This window comes from Temnothorax americanus, unplaced genomic scaffold (genome assembly GCF_048541705.1).
Source record: "Temnothorax americanus isolate GAGA-0224 unplaced genomic scaffold, ASM4854170v1 Scaffold24, whole genome shotgun sequence".
NCBI lineage: Eukaryota > Metazoa > Arthropoda > Insecta > Hymenoptera > Formicidae > Temnothorax > Temnothorax americanus.
The window spans coordinates 2,474,919-2,491,038 of record NW_027509381.1 but is presented as its reverse complement, the minus strand read 5'-3'; the positions used below and the strand labels follow the sequence as shown (position 1 = coordinate 2,491,038).

Here is a 16,120-nt window from a genome sequence, read left to right as displayed (position 1 = left end):
TTCTTCAGGTTTTTCTTATCTTCCTTTATTTTACAAAACTGAAAAAAAGAAAACTTCTGCGAGAGTAACAAACTTTTGGCTTATGTGACTAGTTGTAATACTTAGCGGCAATACTAAATTAGTGCAGTGTAAGTATGTACATTTGTGTTTACAGAGTGTCTCCGACTGCGAGAAACCACGCAGGCTCAGTTTACAGAGCGATTACAGCTTCGACGATAATTTCTTATCCTAGTTACAAGACTCCGTTTACGAAGTTGTGTTCTTATACGTGATAAAAGGAGAAACGCCAATTTTTTTTTCTTATCTCTCTCGTTCGCGCGGAGAGCGTCAGCGAAGAATTTAATACGACAAGGGAGGACAAAATATATCGCGAATAAAATCGGCAAATCTCGTTTCGTCCTCGTAATTTATCCGCCCTGTATATACGTCGGGATTAATTTTTCTAGCCTACAGGTATACAGAATGTAGTAACAAGTTATATGCGTGTACGCGTGCACCGTCGGTCTTGGCGGATGAAAGCGAGCGGATAAAATTTCGACATACACGAATAAACGGACGACACACACACGCGCTTTCACTCGGCACATCCCGTACATTTCGTCGATCTGCCCGACCATCGGTACATCGTACGCGTCTTAAACGGGATAATGAATAATTTAACTTACGGATTACAAATGTTAAACTATTGTAGGATAACGTTCATAGTCTCTCTCGTGGAAGACGCGGTATGGCAGGATTTTTTTTCTTCCTTTTTTAAAAAAAAGTTTTTTTACTCGTTTATTTATTTAGGAATAAATCTTTCTCTCTAGCGCAGGCCGCGATCCTGGCTTTCTTCGTCGCAGAAATCGAGTGCCTCGAATAATTGGGTTCCTGTCGAGTCGACGTTTATTTCATTTTACCGTCCGCGAAAGAATGATTGACAATTTCATTTGATAACCCGAACAATTAGTACACGTATACCGGAAAACCACGAAGGCCTGCCACGTAAATGCAGTAACGTTTACGTATATATGTGTATAAGAATTATATTTAGAGAATATAATGTATTTATTTATCGAAGAACGTTTGCGATAATAGTGGTATACTTTACAGACCTATGTCACTATATTTCATAATTTTTTTATTTGCCACTCTGTAGCAATGCATTACGAATTTTATTTTATTGATAAAGTATCTCAAACATCGCTAAAGGAAACATCGCTGATTTGTCGAAAGCATTTTTGCATTAAAAAAATAGTGACGCAAAAATTCTACATTTGATGCGATCAAATATTAAAAAAAATTGAGTTGCATTCCGGACAGCGTGAATTGTATATGGGCATGGGAATTGTACGGTGAGAGGAAATGCACACGGGCACGCAATTGCGTGTGAATCTCAATAAATAATTCACGCGAGAAATTACAAGGACGAAAGCTCGGTGCGTTTTACACGCAAATTTTTCCCTCTTTCGAAACCGCGGAATCGCCTTCGTTTCCGTCGAGGAGATTCGTTTGTAAGTCTTTGTCAACATCTGATGCAGACAAGAAATCATCGTAAATTTCAAGCTCGTAAAGTTAATCGAGAAATCGGACAGGCTCGTAAATCAATTTGCAACCGCTTATACGAGTCTCGTTGCTCGATATTAAAATTGTAAGCTGCGTAGTTTTTCCCTCCTTAGAATACGAGATGTTTTTCTGCCTGTTTCGCGAAGTTGACGCGCCTCGAATCTTCTTTCGCAAGAAGTTAAATAACTCCTGTTATTCGCCGGGTGCTTTGTACGGATGTATATAATCATGAGGAAATGTGTTCAAATGAAAGTAGATACTTACTTTTGCGACGAGATCACCGATTGCGCGGGCGCGCGACAGAAGTATTACAACATTTAAACGAATATTACAATGCGCATCAGAAAAAATTGTATAATTGTCCCATATTTCAATATATTTTTATAATTCAAATGCCTTTTGAGCACGAGTAGTAGTCTGGCGATCGTAAAATTAAATTTTCTTATTACAGCTTAGAACTATAGATTCGCGGGTCAAGTCGAATTAATAATTCAATTAGCGAAATAATCTTATTCAAATACGCGATCTACATAATTACGTCCGTTTCGTCCTCGAATTTTACAAATGTAGGTAATTCTACTTAAAATTAATATATATCTCTCCCTTTCTCTCTCACACACAGACACACATTCTCTTTTTCTCTCTCATAAAATTTCTTAAAGCCATCATATACATTTTAAGATAAAACTAATATGCGTATACATGTGTGGAATATATTTCTAACAATTAGGTTGCGTAATTTTATTAGCAAAATATTAACAACAAAAAATTAATTCGAAGAAATTCGCAGAGTATATATCATGAGCTTTTATGAGCAGTGAGTGTTTCACGGTGTTTTCTAGGAAAATATTAATAGTGCAATCTGACTTTTCTCATATTCGAATCTTTTTTAACAGTTGTAACCGCCATCAGTATCATTACACGATTTGCGACGAAAATTAAAATTGATAGGTACTTTTTTATACAAAATCAAAAGACAAAGTTCTCTTTACAGAAAAATTCATTAGCAATTTGGACAATTTAGAGACAAATATGTGTATTAAATGTGTATCAATAATGAGTGAATTCAATTTTTGCTCCGTTTTTTGAATTCACGTTTACTATGGGGACATAATAATCTATTTTCAATATATAGAACAAGCCACATAATTTTTATAGTTTCCGTAAATTCGTTCCTTCGACAATTTTTAATCGAATCTACAATAATAATATTAAATACGTTACAAAAAATCGTGTAATGATTTTTATCAGTTTTTCAGTATTACAAAAACTTATTACCGTGACGCTAGTGATTCGTCTCACACGACATTTACGTATGTCATTCGGTCAGGACAACCTGTATATACATAGATTTTTTTCTCGCGCGTTTCGTGAGCAGGCAATGTGATCGATGCGAGGAAGGAAAGGAAAGAAACCATCGAGGACGATGGCGACGGCTAATTTAAAGCTAAAGTCTTCAGTATCAGTCCATTGAAGTTTTCATGCGCGTATAAATTAGGACAATTAGGTACATGGTGTGCACATGTGGTCGTGCAGTCAGTACTGCAAGTAGAATGGTAATTAACCGGAACTATTTCGGACTTGCCACCTCGCGCAGTCCCTTTTTTTTTGTAGTTCGTCGCGACCGAAGAATTCCAGCCGATCTAATCCCGACGGAATTGATTCTGCCTGTTACACAATATGTATAACGTTCGCGGATAGTAAATGCAAGAACTGTTTCTTCTAAAACTCAATTAGTTAGTTTGTTCAAAACAGTTCGACTGTTTTCTGAATCAAGCGTTCATAAATTAAACCTTGAACGAAATAAAATATTGAGCGGAAATGTCAAAATAATCAAAAAATTTGATTTTTGAAGTTTCTTTGAAGGGATATATTAAATTCTATTAGGAGATCTAGCAATTAATTGTACAGTTTCGAATGTATGTTCGTTACTTCCTTTTTTATGATTTTTTTTTGAGAATTATACATAAAAATGTATCAATTTGATTGATTTGACATTCAGCGATGTAATCGTAGCAATATCCCGTAATTCAATGACGATATAAACGCGACAATTCGCGTACACGTTATCCCGTTCAATTGCGGAGAAAATCGAACTCGTCGGAAATAGCGGTCTGAATTCTGGTAAACCATTCTGGATGTTAATGTTCGCCGAAATGACGCCATTCGAGAAATTCGGACGTGCCATGACAAGAGTTAAACGTACGCTCGATATAGGACGCGACCAACGACATATATACATAAATCGAGCATTCTATTTATAGAAAACGGAGCCCGGCGTCACTCGAGTCGGGTTTTAAAATTGAATGAAATTGTTCAGTCAGTGCCCTTTTCGTTCTGACAGCAAGAGCATCGTTTTACTCGCTCTGTCGATTGTTCTCGTCGTCTCTGTTATAAATGCACAATAAATACAACTACTTTGTAAAAATGAGATAGAATGTATAAAAGAATTTAGTAAATATGCAGTATTGTCAAGAAAGGAAGAAAAATAGAGAAAACGGGACGAGAGAGCATCGGATTTGCTCGTGCGGATTCAGTTTTTCACAACTCGAGACACATAAAGGTGGCCTGGTTTCACATTGACGCTCGACCCTCATTTTCAGCGAGCAAAAATCTTCAGAAATAATATTTTTTATTTATATATATCTGTAAAATATTACTACAAAGATATTACTTGAAAATAATTAATATTTTACGTACTTCGAAGTCAACGTGAAAAGGTACCTTAAAATGTAGAAAAAAACCTACAATGTGGGGAATGTTATATATATTATTATCAAACATCCCGTATTACCTTACTATGTATTGTCAATACCGCACTGCACATTTACCGAGGATCTTAGCAGGCTTAAAAATAGTGGCAGTTTGTTTGTTGTATATATGTCGTTGCGGACGAAACTGATCTCGTTGGGAATAAAAATACAAAGTAACGACGACAATGCTATATAATATATGAAAATAAATTAGTCAAGTTTCTTCTTTTAAATATACGCGCAGTTTGTCGTGCGGCTACGGGGCTTCGTGTCATCCTTGCGTCATGGCGTTGTTCAAATTATATATCGTTGCACGCACGCATTATCTCCCGAAGCAAATAACATTAACGAAACCTGGAGAACGGCGTTACTCCGCGACTCGCTCCGATTAAATAGCGCGATTAATTGAGCTTAAATATAGCTATCGTTAATTATACATACCTAATTACATACGGGTAATTAACTAATTTAATTAATTAATTAATTAATTAATTAATTAAAGTGCTATACAGGTGACGATGGCGCGATGCGCCGCGATGGGGAGCTATGAGGGTGAAGAGTTTTTTCAATAAATACTCCTTAAATTACAAATCTTGCGCGGGGGAGGGAGGGTTCCTGGCATATACTTAAAGTTAAGACGTCTTGGAGCGACAATTATACAGATTGCGGATGCTCATACGCAAGCTCATACGACGCGCGCGTACAATACAAGTGTAACGTTAATACAGTGTGTTATGTGCGCACTGTTAATATGTTATCGATAGTGTTAGTCGTGATTGGACCACTCGAGACTCGTAGTCAATCAATAGGTGTGCAATATATTAATCAGTTGTTAATTCTCTAACTAAACGTCCCCCTGAAATCGCCGCGAAATCGCAAAAGGCAAATACGACGGCGCGGGCGAGGCGGCCGACGATATGCGCCTGTTCCAATCGGTGGCGTTATTTTATCAAGGGAAAGAGAAACATGAATCGACGAGAATAAACGAACGAAAATGCTCCTCCTCTTCGCTTTCCTTCCCCTCTCGATATCCGCGCGAATTTCGAGGAAACTCGCGAAAATCGACTTTTCCTCCATCTCTCGCCTCGTAAGGCAATATATACTAAAAAATGGTCTGCAAATATGAATTATTTCTTTATACTCGGCTAATCGACTATATCTATTCGTCCAAACGTTTCCTAGTTTCCTACATATGTACAGGCTTGCGTTGACGCGATGGCAAGGAGTTCGGATAACTTGTATTCCTCCCCTTTTTTTTTCTTTTTACATAACGTAGAAAATATATATAAGCCACAACGATATCGCGCTGCTCCTTTCGACGTCCGTGCGGGATACTGAGGGATATACGATGAGTGAGACGAGAGTCGCAAGTCTTTCTATTCTCTACCACGCGATCTCGTAATTACTGAGCCGACTTCTTACGACTATATGATTAACTGGAAAAAAATCCGATATTTTTTTTTTATATAATATATAATACTCTCCGAGAGTATTTCATCTACGCTACGTTTTCGTGTTCGTGGTGATACGAGGACAAGAAGCGGCGATACGTTCGTGGCCGATCGCGTGATTGCTTGGGGATTTGTGGCTTTGAATATATTTGGCTTCGCCAAACGGCGGGTCCGCGCACGAATAAATATTTCGCTTTTATTATTACCACACTTCGACTAGCCGAGGTCGAACAGAATGATTTTACTATCGCTGTCGGTGAAGCGGGCCATATGAAAACCGGAAAAACGTGCGTCTGGATGAATAAAAATACGCCTTGTGCGTAACGAGGATGGGAGCGGGGCCATTAGGATTCTCGACATTCTCGATTAAATTATACTGAAATTATATCGGGTATATGTCATAACGCTGTCGTCTATATTCAGTTAGATCGATCGCGATCAGCGCCAAAGAGTAAAATTACGAAATCTGAATTCTTCGAAATTTACTATTTATATTGTTAAGCAAATGATATTCCTATAGATTCAGCGATCGTTTCCTCGTTTTGTTCGTCGACACAGCATCACGGAGTGATTTGTGTTCAGCTGTGATCGTGAAAATTAGGATGACGCATGTATGTACAACATGATTAATCGCGTTCTACGGGACTGACTAGGTGTATATGCGCGCGTGCTTCGCAGGAACAAAATGATTGTAGCGGCAAGCGGGTGTATACATACAACGAGAGACGCTGAGTCGACGCGAATCCTTGAATCGTCAACCCGATGATTCATACGATCGACGTTCTTGCTATCAGCGCGCGCCGTTGGTTATCCCTTTCGCTCTTTCTACGCTTCTCTTTTCTTCATTCGACGCGCGTCGCCGCGCCGCGCCGACCAGCTCACGGCCTTTGTGGATTTTTCGCGATCAGCTCTGCGATTAAACGAGAAAAACGGAGCAACTCTACGACGCGAGACGTACAATTTCGATAAATATCTATGCTTAACGGGCAACCGCGAATAAATAATTCGGTGACTCTAAATACGGCGATTGGCATCGAGCTTTCCTGATATCCGGTTATCGATCTGCTGGAAGAAAGACGAATCTCTTATCGGGAGAGGATTTAAGAGGGAACTCTGACCTCTCAATCGACGTGCTCCCTTCCCCCGAGGGGATCGATACTCCCGTTCTTAACGATTCGAGACTTCCGGGCGAGCGAGTAACGGAACGCTCGATAAACGATAATCCATCCTCGGGGTACGAGAAAAAATATTTCTGAAACTTCGTACGGCACTTATTAGGGTGACGCATGCACACTGAGAAAAAGGTTTCTTTGGACCAAATAAAACTCGTTAACAGATAATAAATGGCATGGTTGGATACCGGCGAATCGAATATTTTGTTGAATCAATGGAATCGTTGGTTTGTGATAATAGTAAATATTCTGTTGCCCCAAATTAATGTACTTTAATAGTTAATGAATCTGATTTTGGCACAAACGAATATTTTTTTGCATCAATTGAATATTTCTTAATAGTTAAGGAATATAATTTTGGCACAAAGATATATATTTTGTTACATTAACGGAAGATTTATTATTAGGTAAGGAATTCGAATTTAGCACACAAAATAATATATATCAATTAAATATTTTTTAATATTAAATATTTTTATTTTGCTGTGAAAATCCGCGCCAACGTTTGTAATTATATATATATATATTGTATATATACATTTGGTTATGTCAGAGGCCCTCCTAGTGAGCACGCTCTGGCGAACTAGAGAACGCTGGAGAAGGAGAAGTCCCGCTGGGGGCTACCCTTTATATAGCAGTCGATGTCGAAGTTTTCTTACGAGAGAATTAGCCGGCGATGAGCCGCGTAGCGGGCGCGCGCCGAACTTTCTCGCCGCGCGAACCCGCGCTGTTTGGTTGTGCTAGCAAGATTTCTTATCTATTAAGAAATATAGAGTTGGCTCAACAAATCGCATTCGTTTCATTCAAAAGAACGAACTTTATTTGATCCAACATCTACACACATTTGTATGAAATAAATCATGTCAACTATATCGCCGAGTTGACACAAATATGAATGATAAAGTAAATTAGCAATACCAACAAAAAACGTTCATTTATATTAAATATAATTCGATTTAAATTAAGTATATTCGGTTCTGCTCGTTATGCCACCAGAGCGCCGTTTGCTATCCGCGGATTACGTTTGACGACTTCGTTTCGACTTTGACTGTCTTACAGTTCGGACGTTGTGCCTCGATATGGCTGGTGACGTTTTGATTCCACCGTTTGTTTTGGAACGCGTAAGAATTGTAAGCTTTTAACTAATTTTTACAGTGTTATTTGATTTTATTGTTTTTGACTAGCGCGATATTGTAATGATTTTGTATAGTTTTTTATTGTTAAATGTATTATTTTCTCTTTTGTTTAGTTTTGCGTTTGTCTTGGCGTTGTCAGGACACCACGTCAACGATGCAATTAAGTTTGTTACGCGGATCGGTGTAACTTGAATTAAAGCACTTGATAAGGACCGGAATTCGGTCGAAACGTCGTGCAATCTTGTTTTAATTGGCCAGTCGGGTCGAAAATAAAACGACTTATTTGAATATTCGCTGGCGACGGAAATTGTTTTGTTTATTTAAATATAATTCGTTTGCTCTTGAAATAAATATTTTAGAAAAGTGTCAATCAAATATATTTAATTGGCATAAAAAAACCTTTTTCTCAGTGCAGTAATCTCGGTTATATTTATTTGCACGTAATTCTCCCCGAGCTTCGTATTGCTGATTGCTGCCCTACCTTGGTCAGCAATACGACACGATTACATATTCCCGCAAGCGCGAACAATAAATTTCGAGCTATTATTTATCCAGGTCAGCGCGGCTCTCGTTCCCCGGGAATCCGATATTCGACGTAAAATGCTTTCGTTATACTCCAGCGATTCAAGTAGCTCCCCCTTCGACCGGTCGAAATATCTCGACTGGGATCAATCTTTAGATGAAAAGCGTATAATATAAGGTAAAAAGATCAGCGACCAAAAAACCTACGAAATTACTTTTACGTTCCTCTAATATCGCTGAAAACGCGTCGAGGAAACGTGCTTTTTCTTCGCGGAAAGAAGGCAGAAACATGATGCATGTGATATCCTATTTCCTAAGACCCTGGTAATTATAACGGTGCGCCTTCGTTAGTGAGAGTTTCATGGAGAAAGCAAACAGTCGATGCTAAGAGTATATACGTTATTACGACGTAGTGTACGACGCGTTTTGCTGTCTCGTGGGAAAAGTGAATCTAAGTCTAAGAGCGCGTACAATATGATATAAAATATAATCTCTAATAGGAATAAATATATATACTTAAATATATGTGTATATTTATATATGTATATTATATATTACTTTTATATAGCGACGCTGCGGTAGGATTATAATGTTACGAGGGCGTTGATAAAGTGTTAACGTCTCTTAAATATTTAAAATGACGTACATGTAGCATAAATAATTTTTTCTTATCGAGCAATGCGACAGAATGATTATCGTTATATCTAAACGATGTGAGAGAGAAACGCGTCGTCGTACCGCGCCGTTTGAAGGATCTAGCCAGCTGGGCGAAACCTCGAGATGAACATTGGGAGCCGTTCTAACTCTCGTTAAACGTAACTGTACAATCGTCTAAACTTTATTAACGTCGTCAATGGTACCTGCTATTATTCTCGTTATGCGCGGTAGAAGCATTATTGTGTAGCGAGACTGCTAATCGTATTGCTATAAAATTTTCCGAAGAGCAAAGCCGTGTTCGAGTTTGCGCGAACGTCAATTCGTTCCTATACGCTCGAGATACGCGTATTACGTAACGTTTTTACACAAGCAAATTTTATCCCCGCGGAAAGCTGCGGAAATATCCGCTCCGAATTGCAAGAACCATTTCATTCCTATTTGCGCGCTTATCTCGCTTACGAACGCGCCTCAATACCGACAGTTTACGAGTCAGAAACGTGATACGTTTATATACGTGGTTTTATATATAGTTTTCGATTTAACTACATCGTTATAAAAAACGCTCGCTACATCTTCTTTTATTTTAACAATGCCGAAAGAGTTGAACAAGCAAGCGGAGTAAAATCGGATTCTATGCGCTTTTACACGGCTCGTCGTCTTTTTACTACAAGCCGGTTTGCCTGTCGCGCCGGAGACAAAGAGAGATTCAGCTGATACATGTATCACTCGCGCGACGTTAACGCATGGACATTCGGAGAATTCCGTAATTGGAAATTTAGAGTTCGGAATTCGGTACTCGGGGAGGGGACCGAATCAAGTTTGCCCCCGTCGGCGTCGCGGTCGCGCGCGTCGCAGTTAAACCGGTCGTTATCACTAATTACTCAGTACACTCAGCCTTGCGCGCGACCCATTATTACTCCGGACGAAGGGGTATAACGAAACAGTTGGAAAGCCTATTTGCAAACTCAATCCGGGAAGTCCGTTCCGCGGAGGAGAGTTCCCAGAATTTCGAGACTCTTCGAAGTTCCGCAGACATACAATCCACTTCTAGTTATTGATGAACTCTCTCAAGTCTCGCAATTATCGGCGGTCTAGACCGATCACGTCTCTCTATCCTCGATCCTTCAAAACGTCTTTACGTATCGAGATTTTTATTGTATCAAAATACTTTAGATTTGCCATATTTTACACAGTTAGCACTTTCGTCAACCAATGCACCCAATGCACATGTTTTTTTAAAATATTTTTTCTCTCTCTTCAATATTGATTTCTCTCCTATTAGCGAGACGCGATCTTCCTAAATCACGCGCTCGTCTCCGTACTCTCTCTCGTTATTCCGCGACACGCTTTCCGTTACCGTTAAATACCGAAAGATTGGCTGCTCCCTTGCCGGGATAACGAGATGATAACTTTTTTTACTATATAATCACCTGGGAACGCGGATACGATATATATCGTAAAAATATTCGGGGTGTTATACTTTCTTTTGTCTCAAAAGCACTTCTCTATTATTTCTATACATGTGACATGCTCTCTCTCTCTCTCTCTCTCTCTCTCTCTCTCTCTCTCTCTCTCTCTCTCTCCCTCTGAAATCTCCAGAAAGATGGATAGATACTGTCGAGCTGGAACGAATCTTGCATCTCGAAGATATGAAAAATATTTGTACTATGAGGCAAGAAAAGAAATTAAGATTCTCGCCTAAGTGTAGATAGAAATACTCGCGATATGGATAGCGATATACGGAATAAGTATTAATTTTGATAACCTTCTTTTAACTATTTTAATTGCTTTTCATAAAATAGAAGATACTTTGTGTACCTTCCTTTTTAAAGATTAAAATGCGATATTCAAGCAAATCTGATTTATTACTTGAAATTGTATTATTTATTCGGATTAGTTTCGCGCTTGATAAACTTGCGAATCGCATGTTTGGCTTGCCATTCTTATACACTGCCGAAAAATTTGTTTGACGAATTTTAAGTCAAATTTCACGCGAATGAGCGAATTGTTTCGTGATGTTAATTAATCTCCACTCAAAATGTTTATTGAATCGTTCGCGTTTCAAGGTACGAAACCGTTAACGAGATCCAAATTGGAGCAAACGAGAGCGCGCGATTGGATACGAAGCGCATTGCGCTGGAACAATATTGACTTATGATGAATAGGACAGACAAAAGAAAAATACAGAGATGAGAGCTGAGAAGTGCAAGAAGTGTAGATTATCTCGGTGCCCGACAAGATCCGTCCCAGAAAATCTCAATGTATTGCGTTTATACATCACCTACTTTAGTTTGTCGTTACTACCTACTGATTGTTTACGTCACCCGATTCCGTATCTATAATATTCGAGGCTAAAATGTCGAGATCTACGATATCTGTGCCGAGTAGGAAACTGAAACGTGATCAGGCTGGGGCTAGGCCCCTAATTTGCAACCGTTAGTCTTCCTCTCTCTTCCCTTCTTCCTCCTTTCCTATCCGTCACGCTAATTTTATTGTGAAGATTGTGTGTGGCTCGTGGATTGTAGACACGCTCTTATTGCAATAATTTACCTACAAGGTACCCGCAACTCTTGAGGAAGGGACTTGTGACTTTATTTACATGCGAGGGTGAAGTTTGTCTTTTTTTTTCAACACACACATTCTCTCTTTCTTTCTCTCTCTCATTCTCTCTCTTTCATTCTCTCTCTCTCTCTCTCTCTCTCTCTCTCTCTCTCTCTCTCTCTCTCTCGTTCATCTTTTTCTCTCGATATAAATTAATATGTGTTACAAGACTATTCGCGGCATATATTGCATCCAGTTCTATTTTAACTTACCATATACGAACTGCAAGTTAGAGTTAAATATTTACAATCTTGAGATTACGCTGTAATGTGCTACAGGTGTGTATACGCGTGTGACAAGGAACTCTGGTTTATAGAAATCATTCTTCCGCTGTGTGTCTCGATTTGGTCCTGAAACAACATTTCCCGAATTCGAAACGATAAAAAATAAGAGCGTCTCTAAAAAAAATTGTTATTTAATTTAATCAATTAACGAAAGCAAATTCGGAAATGCAGATTTTGGATAAGTGACGTTTTTTTACATTGTTCATCAATTAACAAAGAGGGGGGGGTTGTTATAATTATTCTTAACCAGGATTGTCTAACATGAAATCGAAAAAGATCGAATTCTATCGAGAGAACAGAGATGAATATTTTGCGATTATCGTTAAATGCTGAGCAAAGTTCGGGAATAATTGCTTCAGAATCAATTCTCTGTACGAAGGACAAAGAAAAGTAATCCCACAAGGAAGGAATAGTTGATACATGGCAGAAAGAACTTCGGGCGTGTTAAAGAAAAAGAAACACGGGTCTATGAAGCCACGGCTTTCGATTATCGAAATATTACGCGTCTACGTTTATTTATCTAATTGTTCGACAGCTTAGCTTCTATTACGAACACTATTTTTCCCATACGCCGTCGCGATGATGCGCGCAACGAGGTCTTCTCTCCGCTATCCACCGTCAAGATCTGATCACGTTTGATCCGTAACAAGAGAAGGACATGAAACACTTGTCGCCGCGCCAGCGAACGAATGAGTGCACGAACGAACGAGAGAGCGAGCGAGCAAGTGAGCGAACGAGCGTGCGAGCGAGCTTGGTAACATTTTAACATATTTTTCAACAGCTACGTCAGACCACTTGCGTATTGCCCTGAGTATTGTTTGTACGTTAATATCTATCATGTCCTTCTCTCTTTGTGACTGAAGACGGTTTCAAGTAGGTAATTACATCTCGTCCCGTTGAGTTTATCCGCTCAACGGCACACCGACTAATCTCATCGATCGAGTGGAACGTCCTCGAAGTTCGTTACATTACCGAAGTGCTGGAAGCCGTTCTTGAAGATCCGCCCCCGGCTGGTGCCCGCCTTCGTCTGATCGAGCAACGTCACGTTGTCCTCGAAGTCCTTCACCCATTTCGCGGTTTCGTGGCCCCAGTGAAATCGTATCGGCGCGGCGTTGTGATAGACCTTCTTGATACCGAGGCTACGTATCTCGATGCCCTCGTCGGAGTGGTAGAACGACTTCTCGCAGAAGTCCTGGCCCAGGAACGGCTCCAGCTCGGAGACGATCTCCATGAAGGTCGGGCGTTCGCTGGGCCGCCACTTGAAGCACTTCTCCATAAGCTTCTGTATGGTTTCGGGACAATTTCGCGGTATATTCAGCATGCCTTTGCGTAACACATGATGCAGCACCTCCTCGTTCGAGAAACCCTGATACGGTATCTCGGCGAGGGTGAGTATCTCGTAGAGCACGACGCCGAACGACCATACATCCGAGTCGGACGTGAATACGCCGTCGGAGAGATTCTCCGGTGCCATCCAGCGTATCGGTAGCAGGCCCTTCTTACCGATCTTATAGTAATCGGTCTCGTAGATATCTCTCGCCATGCCAAAGTCGCCGATCTTGCAGACCAGGTCCTTGGACACCATGCAATTGCGGGCGGCCAGGTCGCGGTGCACGAATTTCTTCGATTCCAGGTAGGCCATACCGTCGGCGATTTCCGCGGCCATTCTCATTATCCTGGATGCGTTCGGCACCATCTGGGTGTCACGTATCCTACGCAGGTACGTCTTCAGATCGCCGTTCTCCATGAGCTCCATGATGACGAATGGCGGATTGCCCATGGAGACTACGCCTAGCAATCTAATGATGTGCCATGTCGAAAAGTTCTTCATGACCGAGGCCTCGTTCAGGAACTCGTTTTTTTCCCGCTGGCTGGCAGTCTCGGAGATCGTTTTGATGGCTACTTGCCCGGTGCCGTCCAGATATCCGCGATACACCATGCCGAAGTTACCCAGACCAAGCTCCTCCAGGATTTCGACGTTCTCCCTGGGTACTTCCCAGCTATCGACGACGTACTTGGTCTCGATATAATCTGGATTTACGCTGGCTATCAATCGTTCCTGCGTCTTCTTCTTCTGGTGGCTCCTGATAAGGAACACTATCGCGGTCACAGTGACAAACAGCACAACTAAAGTCAACAGCGTTGCCACCATTATTCGATTGTTATCCGATAAACCAATTGAGAAGTAGACCACATTGGTGAAGGTGCCATCACCCGCTAGCGACGTGGAGCGCATTCTCAGGCTGTATCTACCCGGACTGAGGTTTCTGATGTAATGATTGATGTACTTCTCCCTGCGGCCGATGTACGGTATGCACTCGGTGCTCCTCTTCGCATCCTTCACGTCCAGATTCGTGTACTCTATGATGTATGAGACAGTGAACGCGTTTGGATCCTTGACCGATTCCCAGGTGACTTCGACGATTGTATCATTAGTCACGTGGACCTTCACGTTGTTAATATCGTCCGCATTCGGTCGCTTCAGCGTCCGGACATTCGTATACTGAATGGTCGAGCACATCGGCGCATCGCTGTCCATCTTGACGCCGCATGCGGCAATCGTGATAGTGTACAAAGAATAATGGCGCAAGTTCTTCAAAACGTACGAAGTATTTTGCGCACTGACATTGTATATATATCCTTTATCATTCGGATGGCCGATCGTGGTACCGCTACCAGCGTCAGCTAAACCGTCTCTCTCAGTTTTCTGCTCTTCTCGTGTTGCGGTGGATAAATTATTCGTCACGTCATAAAACTTATTCTCCGGCGAATTGTAACTGTTAAAGACGCAGTGATCCTTCCAACCGGGCGACAAGTAGCTGATGGTCATATTCTTGTGACAGAATATCTCGAACTGTTTAGAGGTCTTTGCGTCCTTGAAACAGCAGGAATTGGGATTCGAGATCAGCGACGTCTTAATCGTCACCTCATGTATCTCCTTCTTGGCCTCGCTGACCAAAGTATCGACACAGTAATTCCGCGTGGCGACCAGTTCCATGTCGTCCGGTAGAATCGTACTGGAGATCATGTAGTAGCCTATGGGACCGTTCGTATACACCGGCGGGCCCCATTTGAGTAGAATTTTGCTGTCGCTTATCGCGGTTGAACTCACATTCGTCGGTACTGAAGGTATCGCGTTCTTTGTCTGGAAGAAGATAATTTCCGATTGCCCCACCGGAGTTACGAAAGAATTTGAAGAATTCTTGTTCCTCGCCGTGAACGTTTTCACATAGGCGGCATACTTGGTGTACGGTTTCAAATTCCCGATATATTTCGAAACGATCGAATTCGAGTTCATACCGACGTCCATGATCTGCCACGTGTTATTACCGCAAGCGTTCGCCTCGTACGTTATATCCTCATTCTCAGTCTCTATGTAATTTAGCAGATAGTTGAGAAGTTGTTGGCCCTCCGGCGGCTTATAGCTGTCCCAATTCAGAACCACGTGATCCGCGTCCCGCTTTTTTACCGTGATGTTTATGTTAACAATATTGCAGGCAACCTTATCGCCGTTCGATTCTGGCTGAACCTCGAGATCCGTGAAGTTCGTAATATTTACCATTTTACCGAACTGCTCTATTTTCGAGAGGCAGAGCTTGGGATTGTAATGAAAGAACAGCCTGCCGTTCTCTATCGTTAGGTTTTGGGATTGCGGGAAGAGGGAGGAGAGATTCGGATTATCCAGGACCACCAAACTCGCGTTATTGATGTCCAAATTTTCACCATTGATCAATTTGAGTTTCTTGAAAAAGTTCAATGATGTGATCGGAAAAGAATGCGTTATCTTCAGGTATTCGGTTATCTCCTCGATTAAACCAAACGCGTCCGCCAATTCATTCATTATATTTGGGTTACCATTTCTTATTTGAAACTCCAGAGCCCCTTTCACTACCGTTATACCACGAAAACTCTGAGCGTCCGAAATGTGGCGTATGATAGCACCGTTTGCGATTTTACGGCACCGTCCTTTGCACGTCCGACAAGCTGTTACCTGTAATG

The 16,120-nt window shown here is 41.0% G+C and overlaps 1 protein-coding gene across 5 annotated transcripts in view; it reads right to left on the bottom strand.

Moving 5' to 3' along the window:
• Positions 1-16,120, bottom strand: part of LOC143898736 (insulin receptor) — an 81,249-nt gene continuing 65,129 nt past the window's right edge. For all 5 annotated transcript variants that reach the window (XM_077408410.1, XM_077408411.1, XM_077408413.1 and 2 more), the window contains exon 9: positions 1-16,112. In XM_077408410.1, the coding sequence (XP_077264536.1) occupies positions 13,053-16,112 (3,060 nt within the window). In that variant the 3' untranslated portion in view covers positions 1-13,052. The remainder of the gene's footprint in view (positions 16,113-16,120) is intronic.